The 14410-nt window shown below is 40.3% G+C and overlaps 1 protein-coding gene across 7 annotated transcripts in view; it reads right to left on the reverse strand.

Annotated features, from left to right (window-relative positions):
- The window catches only part of LOC132402573 (uncharacterized), a 155551-nt gene that overhangs the window by 70094 nt on the left and 71047 nt on the right, over positions 1 to 14410 (reverse strand). For 5 of the 7 annotated variants that reach the window (XR_009514957.1, XR_009514956.1, XR_009514955.1 and 2 more), the window contains exon 5: positions 1611 to 1654. Coding sequence is in view for 3 of the 7 variants with exons in the window: in XM_059985458.1 (XP_059841441.1) it covers positions 1611 to 1654 (44 nt within the window). In the remaining 4 variants the exon portion in view is untranslated. Of the gene's footprint in view, positions 1 to 1610; positions 5117 to 12770; positions 12817 to 14410 lie in introns of those variants that run through there. The other 2 variants (XR_009514954.1, XM_059985459.1) reach the window with 2 other exon arrangements.

Here is a 14410-nt window from a genome sequence, read left to right on the forward strand (position 1 = left end):
ATCAGCTATGATGAAGTGGCAGAGCAGACAGGACAGGTGAAGGGCAAATAATCTTGTTGTATGTCCATTGGGTGCCTGAGACACCACAACCACAAACTGTTCCAGCTGTTCCCATCTGGGAAATAGCACTGCAGAGTAAAAGACAGGACCAACAGGCTCCGGGACAGCTTTCCCTGTCAGGCCATCAGACTGATTAATTCATGCTGATACAACTGTATTTCTATGTTATATTGACTGTCCTGTTGTACATACTATTTATTACAAATGGCTATAAGTTACACATTGCACATTTAGACAGAGACGTAACACAACATTTTTACTTCTCACGTATATGAAAGATGGAAGAAATAAAATCAAATCATGAATAATGTAACTGACAGTAAAAAAGCTAACAGTATTGTAAAGAACCCCATGCACCCCTCATGCAAACTCTTCTATCTCCTGCCGTCTAGCAAAAGGTACCGAAGCATTCGGGATCTCATGACCAGACAGTCCAGACTGTGCAACAGTTTCTTCCCACAAGCTATCAGACTCCTCAATACTCAGAGTCTAGACTGACATCTACATCATTTATTATTATATTGTAATTTGTCCTCTACTGTGTCAATTGTCTTGTTTATTAATTATTGTACTGTCCTGCATTGTTTTGTGCACTTTATGTGGTCCTGTGCAGGTCTGTAGTCTAGTGCAGTTTTTTATGTTGTTTTTACATAGTCTAGTGTAGCCTTGTGCTGTCTCACATAGTCTAGTGTAGTTTTGTGTTGTTTCATGTAGCACTAGGGTCCTGGAGGAAGGTTGTTTCATTTTTACCGTGTACTATACCAACTGTTTATGGTTGAAATGACAATAAACTTGACTTGACTAATCTTGCTTCAACTAATTTTAATCTATTTTTCTTTCACTATCATAGAGGGACGTCCCTTTAGAACAGAAATGAGGAGGTGTTTCTCAAATCAGAGAGTGGTGAATTTGTGAAATTCTTTGCCACAGGCAGCTATGGAAACCAAGTCTTTACTACATTTAAGGAAAAGGTTAATAGATTCTTGATTAGTCAGGGCATGTTTGCTCCTGTATCTTATGATCTTATATTGTTAGTCTTGGTAAAATTCTGCTATTAATTTTGCACTAACATTAACCAACTTTAGAGAATGTGCATGAATGAGATTTTTTAAAGTTAGCTTAAGACTGGTGATATGTCAGTTAGTGTCAGTGCCCTGTAGCAGGCTGTCCTCTGATTTGATATTGATTACTTACATTTGGATTGTTCGGATACAGAACCTGATTGGAATTGAGACCCTAACAGAGTAGAGATTTTCACTCCATTTTTATCTCTTGGTATGGTCTGCGTGCATGGGTATCAGTAACTTAGGACAAAGTTATGCTGAAATTTCTTTAATCTGGCTTGTGAATCTTTATCCTTCTCTATTTCAGAGGATGAGGAATGCTTATTTGTCTGCATATATTAAAGAGAAGTGAAAAGGCAGGACTGGAATTGCCATTGAGGATGATGAAACAATTGACTACTCCCTTGTCCTGCATTGGGAACGATTGTTGAACATAACTATAATGTGAAATAATTCCCAATATGAGCTCTGAAATGAACTTTTTACCTGTAACTGTTTCATACACTATGTTCCCATCTTCACTAGAGCATCTGGGGAAATGGAGAAGATAATGTTAGTGAATTAGTTATATGATAGATATTAATGTGTTAAAAACAATTTAACAACTTTATGAGAAATTAAAGTAGTCAGATTATCTTTTCCGGTATAATGAAGTTCTGTGAATGTAACAGTTGTCTGTTTCATATCGGTTTCAGTACTCCTGATGGAATTGGATTATTCTCATCCTCAATATACGACACAGCAGGGTTGCCAGGATTAAGATAGGAATGGACTAGATGATTTCAGTAACACAGGATACTGCAGATTCAGGAAATCCAAGGTAATACACACAAAATGTTGGAGGAACTCAGAAGGTCAGGAAGCATCCATGGAGAGGAATAAACCATTGAAATTTCAGGATGAGACTTCATCAGGACTGGAAAGGAAGGAGGAAGATGCCAGAATAAGAAGGTAGAGGACAAAGCAAAAAGTGGTTTCCATGTCCAGTTTCACTTTTGCAGATGAAAGTATCCTGGATTTGCTAATGCATAAACAGATGGTATCCATCAATAAGGACCCTCACCACTCAAATATCTCTCTGCTTGTTCCAACTTCCAGGGAGAATCAGACTTAGGTATAATATCACTGGCATATGTCATGAAATTTGGTGTTTCATGGCAGCAGCACATTACAATACATATTAATAAACTATAAATTTCAATAAGTCTGTATATATACATATGTGTGTGTGTAAAATTAAATAAATAGTGCAAAAAGAGAAGCTAAAAAATAGTGAGGTAGTGTTCATGGGTTCACTGTCCATTCAGAGATCTGCTGGAGGAGCAGAAGAAACTTGACGATTCACTTACCTATCCAAACCTCTCTTAAACACTGAAATTGAGCATACATGTACCACTTGTTTTCGCTGATCATTCCACACTCTCACCACCCTTTGAGTGAAGAAGTTACCCCTCATGTTCTCCTTAAACATCACACCCTTCACACTAAACCCATGGCCTCTGGTTGTAGTCCCACCCAAACTCAGTGGAAAAGGGGCAATGCAAGCTGGCTTATCTATACCCTTCATAATTTTGTATTGTTATGTACCCCGTAACTGGGTTGCCAAACCAGCAGGAATGGAACACTCGTTAGAGTCTGTGATTACTAGAAATTAATAGTGTTTATTAGGAAGGAGAGAGAGGGGGAGAGAGAAGGGGAGATCATCCGAGTCCAACCCTGGACGTTTTAGCTGCCAATCTATTTCTCATCTTGGCTCTGTGCCTCCATAAACTCCTTCCTCACTCCAAAATGTCCACCTAGGGGTGGCTAATGGGCAAGGCTCAAAATCTCGTTCCTTGATGACCCTAAATTAGCCTCATCTCTGTTACTTTCCTTAGCCCCACTATTCTCCATTTTACCACCCACTAACCCCTCTTGGTACGGGGCTGATAAATACGTCTTAGCTAAATCAATGCTGGACTCCTTAAAACTGGCGCCTGTCTCTGCCGCTTTTCTGGCCATGCGTCGAGTTACAGTGCAGGCGGGATTAACTTCAGAAACTATGGGTGTGTCCTCTGTTATGGCAGGCTTGCTAGTCAGCTTCACTGCTGGGTACATGTCCCCACCTGCCAGGTTGTTCCCAATCAAGACATCTATCTCCGGTATAAGGAGTGCAGACCGTACCCTTATCGTGACTGGTCTGGATACCAAATCACATGTCAAAAATACTTTATGTAGCTGTATGGCCTTGGTCCTTTTTCCAACCCCTTCTATCATGTTCACGTCACCAGTATCTGTCTCACTGTTGAATTCCAACACTCTGCTTAAGATTAAGGACTGAAAAACCCCAGTGTCTCTCCAGATTCTTACTGGCACTGGGGGTGACCCCTCCCTTACAGATACCAACCCGGTTGAAAGGAATTTCTCACATCCCTCCTGAACTCGGTTTAGCTCCTCTGCTTTTACTGGCACTTCAACCTGCTTAACACAGCCTGTTGGCGCGGTCGCCTTTCCTTTCCCTGTCTCCTTCTTTGGAGCAAAGCACCGAGACACAATATGACCGGCCTTCCTGCAATTAAAGCACACAATACTAGGAGACCTCCTGCCAGACTGTTTCCCATCCTCTTTACCCTTTTCACTAGTCCCCGGCTTACTCTCTGGCTCATCCAGTGGACTTTCTCTGCCCTCTCTACTACCCTTCTCATAGCCCTTACTCGAGGCAAACTTTGCTTTGTGTGTTAATGCATACTCATCTGCTAACTTAGCAGTTGTGGCTAAAGTTTCTGTCTCTTTCTCATCTAGATAGGTCTGCATACCTTTAGGGACACAACCTTTGAACTGCTCAATCAGCAATAGCTGTAGCAGTTTGTTATAATCCCCAGTGACCCCTTTTGAGGTGCACCAATGCTCACAATACATTTGCATCTCATGGGCAAACTCTAAATATGTGCAGTCCCACTGCTTCCTCACATTCCGGAACCTTTGCCGGTATGCCTTCATAGATCCTGGGCATTGCCTCTATTACCATATCATACTTCTTTGCATCTGCTGCTGACAATGCCGAGTAAGCTTGCTGGGCCTTCCCCTTAAGCACACTCTGGAGTAAAACAGCCCATTTATCCCTGGGCCAGTCCTGACTTACAGTGACCTTTTCGACATGTAGAAAATACCGATCAGCATCGGTCTCCTCAAACGGGGGGACCAACTTAATCTCCTGGGTCGTCTTGAACCCTCCACCTAGGTCCGGCATTCAGCTCGCCTCTCGCGTTATCTTTAACTTCTCCAGCTCAAACTCCCTTTCTCACGCCTTCTAACCTTCCTCCCTTTTGCATTCATTTTCTCTCTCCTCCTTTTCTAGCTGCTTTACTCGTAACTCATGCTCGAGCCCTAATTTTTCCATCTGCAGCTGAACGGCAGCCCAACCAGGTTTGCCCACAGACACCACCTCCAGGTCCCCTTCGGGAAACACATTCTTAGACACAATGCTCAATGATGGTTCTTTATATCTCTGATCTCCTCATTGACTGCTTCCCCGTCAAAAGGTTCAACCGTTTTGCAACACTCTCCAAGTTTGATTTCTTAGCCTCCTCTAATGCCTCCAAAGTTGGCGCCTGGAGAAATTTCTCAATCTCCATTTCTGCTGTTTGTATTTTTTGTGGGTTTTTTTTTTTCAGATACAGCAATTTAACCCAATCAATTCAACCAGTCCCTATTTTACCTTTCCAAATCCCGGATGAGCCCCCACTTATGTTACGTACCCTGTAACTGGGTTGTCAAACCAACAGGAATAGAACACTCATTGGACTCTGTAATTACTAGAAACTAATAATGTTTATTAGTAACTTAAGTAATACAGTACACTAAAGGCAAGGATATAAATATAACAGATTAACAATGATAATATACACATATACACAGAAATATGGGAATAGGAATCTGCCAATCTCTATCGAAGTCTAGGGGGAAATGATCAGTCATCAAGTGAAGCAGAGTTCAGTTCAGTTTAGAGTAGTTTCAGGTAGTTGTTTCATACCATTGGGGGGGGGGGAAGGGAGAGAGAGGGAGAGGGAGAGAGAGAGATATTTCAGACAAATGTTCCATTGTCTTCTTGTCCCATGGTGGTCACTGACTGTCACTCCTCTGTTCCAGATCCGATCATTGTCCCATTGTAGTCACCGACTGTGACTCCTCCATTCTAGATGCGACCATTCTTCCATGGTGAACCCGCCACCCAGCCAAGGGTGGATACACAACAGGTCCCCACCCTGTGAGCCTCTGACCGATTCCCATGAATCGGTCCTCCAAACTCCCATCGACTTGTGGGGGCACAATGCTCTTTTCAGGGTCTCTTGGCATATCTGCGGTGTCTTAGCAAACCCGCTATTTTCTCCCCCCCCCCGATGGGGTATCACCTGTCCATCAAACTTCTCCGCTTCCTTTTGTCTCAGCAGAAGTGTTAATGAGCAATTCATGTTCAAAGCAAAGTGTCCGTGGTGGTATCACTGCATACGCCAAAATATTGAATTACGTGTCTCTCTCTCATTATTTCTCTCTCATTAGCATTTTGAATAGCTCTCCCTTATCTCAATCTTTTTAGCAGCATCCGTTCTGCACCTCTGCTTGGCTTCACACATAACAGTATGCCTTTATCAAATTTCTTCTCAGTCTTCTACATTCTAAAGAATATATCCTAACCTATTCAATCTTTCCTTATAACTCAGGTTATCCAGACCTGGCAACATTCTTGTAAATTTCTCTGCATTCTTTCAACCTTGTTTACATCCTTCCATCCTTATGTAGCTAATTAAAACTGCACACAATACTTCAAATTATGTCTCGCCAACATCTTAACTAACCTCAAGACAACATCCAGTCTGCTGTACTCAATACATTGATTTATGAAGTTCAATATACCAGAAGCCCTCTTTATGATCCTATCCACCTGTGACACCACTTTGAACAAATAATGGCCTTGTATTCCCAGGTCTTGTTGCTCTACTACACTCATCAGTGCTAGCTGGAATAGCAGGGCAGCTAGAATGAATATGTGGCTTGAGCAGTGGTGCAAGAGGGAGGTTTTCAGATTCTTGGGGCATTGGAACCACTTCTGGGGGAGGTGGGACTAGTACCATCTGGATGGCCTACATCTGGGCAGGGCCGGATTCAACTAATATGGCAGGGGGGTGGGAACCCACACAGAAAAGAAGAGGGAAGTGATGCAGAGACCAAAGCTAGAGTTAGTGAAGAAAAACGTAACAGTAGAGTACATAAAAGTAAAAAGCAAAAATTGCATAGTTCACTAGATTCTAAAAGGACAATGAGTAGATGGGCACTTTATCTAAATGCCCATAGTATTGGAAACAAGGTTAGTGAACTTGTGGCACAGATCAGTACCAAGGCTTATGATTCATTGGCCATTAAAGAAACCTGGTTGCAAGGTGGAGATGACTGGGAATTAAATATCCAAGTGTATCAGGTAATACAGAGATAGGCAGGAAGGCAGAGGAGGTGGGGTGGCGCTCTGAATTAAGAATGAAATCAGGGCAATTGTGAGAGACGATGTAAGATCTATGGAGCAGAATGTTAAGTCCATCTTGGTAGAGATTAAGAATAGTAAAAGGATAAAATCACTGGTGGGAGTTGTCTGTAGACCATCTAATAAAAATATTGCTGTGGCCAAGGTGATTAACCAAGAAATAACCAAGTCTTGTAAGAATGGAACGGCAGTTGTCAAGTGGGATTTTAACTTCCACATAAATTGAGTGAATCAGGTTGGTCAAGGAAGTTTTGAGGAGGACTTCATAGAATGCATCCATGATGGCTTTCTTGAGCAGCATGTTCATGAACCTACAAGGGCAAATGCCACCTTAGATCTAGTCATTTGCAATGAGACAGGTAAGATTAACAATCTTGTAGTCAGGGATCCTCTTGGAAAGAGTGATCATAGTAAGAATTGAATTGAAAATACCCGTGGACTAAGATGTTAACTGTCCTGTGCTATCATCAGTGGGATCATCAGTTGATCTGCCACCTGTCTTCAGGAGTTTCGGCCCGCTTATGATCAAGACTCCCTCAAGGTGGTGGGCCAGCAGTGCTAAAGCACCACCTCCTACTGATGAGCTTAACAATTTGACATCGACCTCTATCAGAGTTGTTGGTCGCTTCCATCCAACAGATAGTCTACTCTTCAGGGATCTCTGCAGCTACTGAAGAGTTTACAAAAGATGGATACACCGTCAGACTATCTGCCCCTCTGGACGTACTTAGTCCACACCCATGATGATCCTGCCTCTGCTGCCTCAGCTACAGCCCTGCTGGTTGACTTGATCTCTCTTCTAGTAAAGCCAAGGTCACGCAGCCACTTCTGAAAAGTGGACGCAATAAAGCCACGGCACCCTTCTTCGAATGGATAACATGAGACCTTCCACCCTCTGTCTCTGCACTCTGATCTTAATTTTGCATACTTGTTTAACTTGCACTCATGGGCTTCATCGATGTTGTCTTCCCTGGGGACTGTGAGATCACCAATAACCACTTCTCTACTGGTGTTAGACCAGACGATTATATCTGGACGCAATGTGTTGAAAACTATTTGCTCCAAGAAACTGCCTTTCCCATCCAGGTTGGCTTTGACACACCAATCACTGGCTGGAGAAAGTATGCTTGATCATGGGCCTGCGCTGCCACCTCAACAATCTAAGGTCTCTCCTCAACCTACTAATCTCGTTCTGGCGCCTGCTTGGTTGCTGTGTAGGCTTTGCTTTCTTCAACTCAACTAAACCAACTTTACTTTCCAACAATATAAATCATATCGCCCATCATTCCAACTTTCTATTTGATGTTGCCCTGAGAGTGTTCTCCAACATCATACTGGTATCTTCATCAAACACACACCAAGCCTTCTCATCTGCCATTGCTGGCCACTTGACCTTCCTCGTCTTCTCTACCACCTCACCACCGCCATCATGCGAAGGATCTACCTGGGTACTGTGGTCTGCAACCTGACCTGGGTTATCTCTCGTCTGACCAGGAGTATGATGACTCTCTCCAGAGTGAATCACTGTGGCTTGTGTATCAGTGTTTGAAAAGACCACATCTTCTGTGCTTGGTGAAGTAATTTCATCTTCATCCACTGGGATGGAATAGCACTTCAACTTTGCTTGGTGGACTCGTAAACCTTTAATACAGGTAAACGCTCTCCCACACCAACACATTGGACACTCAGAGCCTCTTATCCTAGCTCTTGGTCGTAGTCGTTCCCTGTAATTAACTGTATCCATCCAGTTGGGTCCATCATTCTCCCGCCCTCTTGGAGGACCTCGGGGGCATGTTTCTCCATGTAAACTAGAAGCTTCAAGAAATGGGTGCTCTTCTGAGCTGGTGCCTGGACTGCCAATCCTGACACCCCCAGTGCCAGTCTTTCCTGGATGTCTGCTGTCTCTCAACACTGCCACCGGACTATTCCCGGTTGCCAACCAGACTATTCGTGGTAGTCACTGGTGTCCAGAACAAACAAATTGAAAATACACGTGCATTGAATACACGTGTGATTGAATTTTACATACAGATGGAGGATGAAATAGTTAGATCTAAAACTAGTGTATTATGCTTGAATAAGGGAGACTACAATGGGATGAGAGAGGAGTTGGCTAATGTGGATTGGGAGCACAGGCTATTTGGTAGGATAGTTGAGGAATAGTGGAATACTTTCAAAGAAATTTTTGACAGTGCTCAACAAAAGTATATTACAGTCAAAAGTAAGTGTGGGGAGAGCCAGCCTTGGATAACTAGGGAAATAAAAGATAGTATTAAATTAAAAGCTCATAATTACAAAGTTGCAAAGATTAGTGGAAGACTGGAGGATTGGGAAAACATTTTTTTTTTAATTTTTCGTGCCAAATCACCCACCTCGGGAAAACTTTTAAAAGCAAGAAAGAACAACTAAACAAGAAATAAGGGAAGGGAAGATAGAATATGAAAGTAAATTAACACAAAATATAAAAGCTGATAGCAAAAGTTTTTATAAAAATATAAAGCAGAAGAGGGTGGCTAAAGTCAACACAGATTCCTTAGAAGACAAGAAGGGGTAATTGGTATTCAGTGATAAGGAAATGGCCGAGGCATTGAATGACTATTTTGTGTCGGTCTTCACGATGGAGGACATGTTGAATATGCCAAAGTAAGATGTTCTGGACAAAATGGAAGGTGAGGACCTCAATAAAATCACTGTCACTAAAGAGACAGTGATAAGAAAACTAGAGTTCCTGAAGGTAGATAAGTCCCCTGATCCTGATGGGATACATCCCATCATGGTACTGAAGGAATTGGTGAAAGTTATAGTAGACGCGTTGCTAATCACTTATCAAAACTCTCTACACTCTGGGCTGGTCCCGGTGGATTGGAACACAGCAAATGTAATGCCACTTTTTAAAAACGGATGTAAGCAAAAGACGGGCAACTATAGGCCAGTTAGCTTAATATCTGTAGTCTGGAAAATGCTTGAAGCTGTCATTATGGAAGAAATGGTGAAACTTTTTGAAAGGAGAGGTTCCATTAGACAGACACAGCATGGATTCAGAAAGGGCACTTCCAGTTTAACAAACTTACTGGAGTTCTTTGAGGACATAATGAGTGCAGTGGATAGTGAGGAACAGATGGATGCCGTACACTTGGATTTCCAGAAGGCATTCAATAAGGTGCCGTACAAGGGACTTATAAATAAGATATGGATGCATGGACTTGGAGGAAGTGCATTGGCATGGATAGTGGATTGTTTAACCAATAGAATGCAGAGAGTTGGTATATATGGGTGTTTCTCCGGTTGGCAGTCAGCAGTGAGTGGGGTGCCGCAGGGGTCGGTGCTAGGCCCACAGCTGTTTGCCATTTACATTGATCATTTGGAAGAGGGGACTGAGTGTACCATAGCAAAATTTGCTGATGAGACTAAACTGAGTGGAAAAACAAATTGTACAGAGGATGTGGAGAGTCTGCAGGGGGAGATACATAGGTTAAGTGAGTGGGTCAAGGTCTGGCAGAGGGAATACAACATTATTAAATGTGAGATCATCCACTTTGGAAGTAATAATAGAAGAGTGGGTTATTATTTAAATGGTGAAAGATTGCAGCATGCTGTTGTGCAGGCGGACTTGAGAGTGCTTGTTCATGAATCACAAAAAAAAAATGGCTTTCAGGTGCAACAGGTTATTAAGAAGGCAAATGGAATTTTGGTCTTCATTGCTAGAGGGATTGGATTCAAGAGCAGAGAGGTCATGCTGCCACTATACAGGGTACAGGTGAGGCCACACCTGGAATATTGTGTGCAGTCTGGTCTCCATACTTGAGGAAGGATATATTGACTTTGGAGGCAGTTCAGAGGAAGTTCACCTGGTTGATTCCAGGGATGAAAAGGTTAACTTATGAGGACAGATTGAGTTGCCTGAGACTATACTCTCTGGAATTCAGAAGAATGACAGGGGATCTTATAGAAACATACAGAATTTTTAAAGGGAGAGATACGATGGAGGTAGGAAAGTTGTTTCCATTGTAAGGTGAGACTAGAATGAGGGGACGTTGCCTCAGGATTCAGGGGAGAAGATTTAGGATGGAGATGAGGAGAAACTGTTTTTCCCAGAGAGTGGTGAATCTGTGGAATTTTCTGCCAGGGAAGCAGTTGAGGCTTCTTCACTAAATGTATTTAAAATACAGTTAGATAGGTTTTTACATAGTAAGGGAATTAAGGGTTATGGGGAAAAGGCAGGTAGATGGAGTTGAGTTTACAGACAGATCAACCATGATCTTATTGAATGGTGGGGCAGGTTTGATGGGCCGGATGGCCTACTCCTGCTCCTTTTTCTTACGTTCTTATGCTTTCTTAACCACAGAGACTCACCTGCGCAACAGCCAGATACTTGCCAGATAGTTTCCTTTTTTCTTCTTTTTTTTTCCACAGAGCACAAGAAAGTGTATATAAAAGGTCACACAATATTTTTAAAAACTACCAATTACATTATATCTATTCATAATAGCGATCTCATTACTCTGTATTCATATAAGTTAATCAATAGTGATATTGAAATATACTATTTTATTGCATAAAAAAAGAATCTAACCCCTACCAAGTTTGAAGCTGTTTATTAAGGAGAAAAGAAGGCAAAATACCTTCTCATGTAATAAAAATTGGTAATAGTCAACATCTGAGTTTAAACAGCGAATTGAAGGTTTTGAAAATAATTCAGAAAAGTTCTCCACAATGTTTGAAAGTCTTGACGAGATTCAGAAATTGAACGACGAATCTTCTCTAAATCTAAACATGACATAATGTCGCATAACCATTGAGCATGAGTCGGAGGAAGAACACCTTTCCACTTAAACAAAAGTGTCCTCCTGGCTATAAGAGATCTTGTGGTGAACTACATATACCTGTCTAGACACGCCCCCTGCTGACTGCTCCTGTGGCTCCTTCCTCAGACCCCTGTATAAAGGCGATTGAGGTCTGAGCCTGGCCGCTCTGTCTCCAGGATGTAGTATGGTGGTCAACCACTGCTCGTTCCTTCCTCTAATCAATAAAAGCTGATATCTCGCCTTTACATCTCAGAGAGAGTTATTGAAGGTGCATCAGATCTAATTGCTAAAATATGCAAATCAGATGCCTTATAAAATTCTCCAGAAAATCTTTCTGGACCCGGAGCCTTCCCCAGGTGTAACAAACGTGTAGCCTTGGCAATTTCCTCATAAGAAATGGGTTGATCCATCTGTTTACAATTATCTGCAGAAAGTGCAGGGATATTTAACTGATCTAGAAAATAATTCATTACAGTATTATCTTTAGAGAAATCAGAACTATAAAGTATAGAATAGAATTCTCTGAAGGTATCATATATTTCAGAGTGATCAGTTGTCCTATCACCATTAGTTTTGCAAATTTCTTTAATTCATCGTTTAACTACAGAAGTTTTTAATTGGATGGCCAAGACTTTGCCTCATTTATCTCCGTGAATGTAAAATTGAGTTTTATCTTCAAGAAGGTGAGTTTCAATTGGATATGTTAACAGAAGATAATATTTAGTTTTAACTTCAACACGTCTTTGATATAAAACAGGATCTGGAGCTATAGCACATTTTTGATCTAATTGTTTCAATTGATTGGCTAATTCAATTCTTTCTTTATTAGCTTTATTCTTAACATTTGCAGTCTAACAAATAATTTTTCCTCTAATATAGGCCTTTAAATTATCCCATACAATAAGATTAGACGTCTCTTAAGTCTCTTCCTTTTTATACTCTTTAAAAAACAAAATAATATGCCTCTCTAGATATCTTAAAAATTCCTTATCAGATAACAAAGTTGTATTAAAACACCAAATTCTGTGTGTTTGAGGAAGACCAGGGAGATTTAAAGATAGAAATACAAGAGCATGATCTGAAACATCAACCTCTTTATATTCACTGGAATGAACTGATGAAATCATTTGAGTATCAATAAAAAAAAATCAGTCCTGGAATATGTATGATGAACATGGGGAAAAAAACAAGTATCCCCTATCTAAAGGATTTAAGAAATGCCAAACATCAACTATACCACATTTCAATAAAAAAGATTGAATAAACAAAGCTGATTTATTAAGAGACACTGGTTTAGAAGGTAATCGGTCTAAAATTGGGTTTAGCCAGCAGTTAAAATCTCCTCCCATCACCAAAGAATAAAGATTCAGATCTGGTAAAGAAAAACAAAAAAAAAAAAAAAAATGCTCAAAGAATCTTGGATCATCTACATTTGGAGCATACACATTGGCAAATACTATTAATTTATTATCTAGTTTTCCTGAAACTATAACAAAACATCCATTACTACCAGACACCACTTTATGTTGGACAAAGGAAAGTGCATTATCTATAAGAATCAAAACTCCTCTAGATTTGGCCTGAAAAGATGAATAAAAACAAAATCTGTTCCAATGGCTAAAAAAAACATAGATAACATTTGTGTATGAGAGTTTCTTGTAAAAAAAAAGTAATAGGGACCTTAAATGTCCTAATATAAGCAAAATTCTTATGATGTTTGAAAGGGTGATTTAACCGTTTCATGTCAAAATTGAGTAAATTAATAGTTTGGTCCATTTTTAGTATTATTTAAAGGAAAGTTTAAAATGTAAGTTAAAATCAATCCATAAACATTGAGAAATGGTAACCAAACAACAAGTTGGCTAAAAAACATTTGAAAACAGCTTCTGAGAAAAAAATACATCCCCCTGGCCACATCCCAAAAGAAGAAAACCGACCATTAGAAAGCTAATGGTTTCAACTATGGACAACCCCCCAAAAAACCTGGCGATCGCTCCAATTAGTTTCAAGGTTGTTTATATTCCAACTTAGACTAAACAATATCCAAACAAGAAATTCAATTCTCGTAAATCAAAAACACAGTGTTAAAAACATACAAAAGGAAATTAGTTACAAAGGTTTACCAAAAGTAAAAATACTAAGTTCAAAGAAGTTATGTCTGAGTTTTTTAACATGGGTTTTAAACCTTCCCTTCACAATCCAGCTCATCTCAGACTCACACTTAAAAATGTTTTTTTTCGAATGGTTTCATTTGACTGTTGAAACACAAAGGTTTTTAAAATCTGAAGACTAGCTGTTTAGTTTGTCATGACATGAAGACACAAGATTAAATGAGAAACTTTTAATTTGCAAATCCCGTTGAAGGGGCATGATTCGTTATAGGGTGGAATATTAAGATTCTCGACGACTATTCGCTTGAGGTTATGCAGGAATGTGCTAAGTTTAAAACTTCGTTGGAATTTTTTTAACAAGAGTTTTAACCCGTCCCTTGGCTACCCAGGTTAACTGAGAATCTCATTAAAGATGGACTCTTTGAATGGCTTCATTTAAATGCTGAAGCAGAAAGATTTTTTTTAATTTGAAAGCTAACTGCTAACTGCTTAGCCTGTTTTTTTCATGAAGATATAAGATTAACTGTTTAATGTCTTTCTGTATGAAAAATGGCCCAGTAGTTTCTGATGCCATCAAAGTTGGGCTTTCTCCAATTTAGAATCTCAACTCATGAACCTGACCTTATTTTGAAACTAAAGTGATGCAAACACAAGATGCAAAGTGTTCTCCTACACAAACTTCTGACACCTGCCCTGTCTCATTCTGATAGCAGATCCAGTGTCGTACACTCTTTCATTGGGATTTCTTCGTATGAATGAAGGAAACTTTCCTGAATGTTTTTGACAAACTATCCAACCTATTCCTTTTACAGTGTAGGGTTTCCAGTAAATATGTGGAAAGTTAAACTCACCCAT

The sequence above is a fragment of the Hypanus sabinus genome, chromosome 12 (genome assembly GCF_030144855.1).
Source record: "Hypanus sabinus isolate sHypSab1 chromosome 12, sHypSab1.hap1, whole genome shotgun sequence".
In the NCBI taxonomy this organism is placed as follows: domain Eukaryota; kingdom Metazoa; phylum Chordata; class Chondrichthyes; order Myliobatiformes; family Dasyatidae; genus Hypanus; species Hypanus sabinus.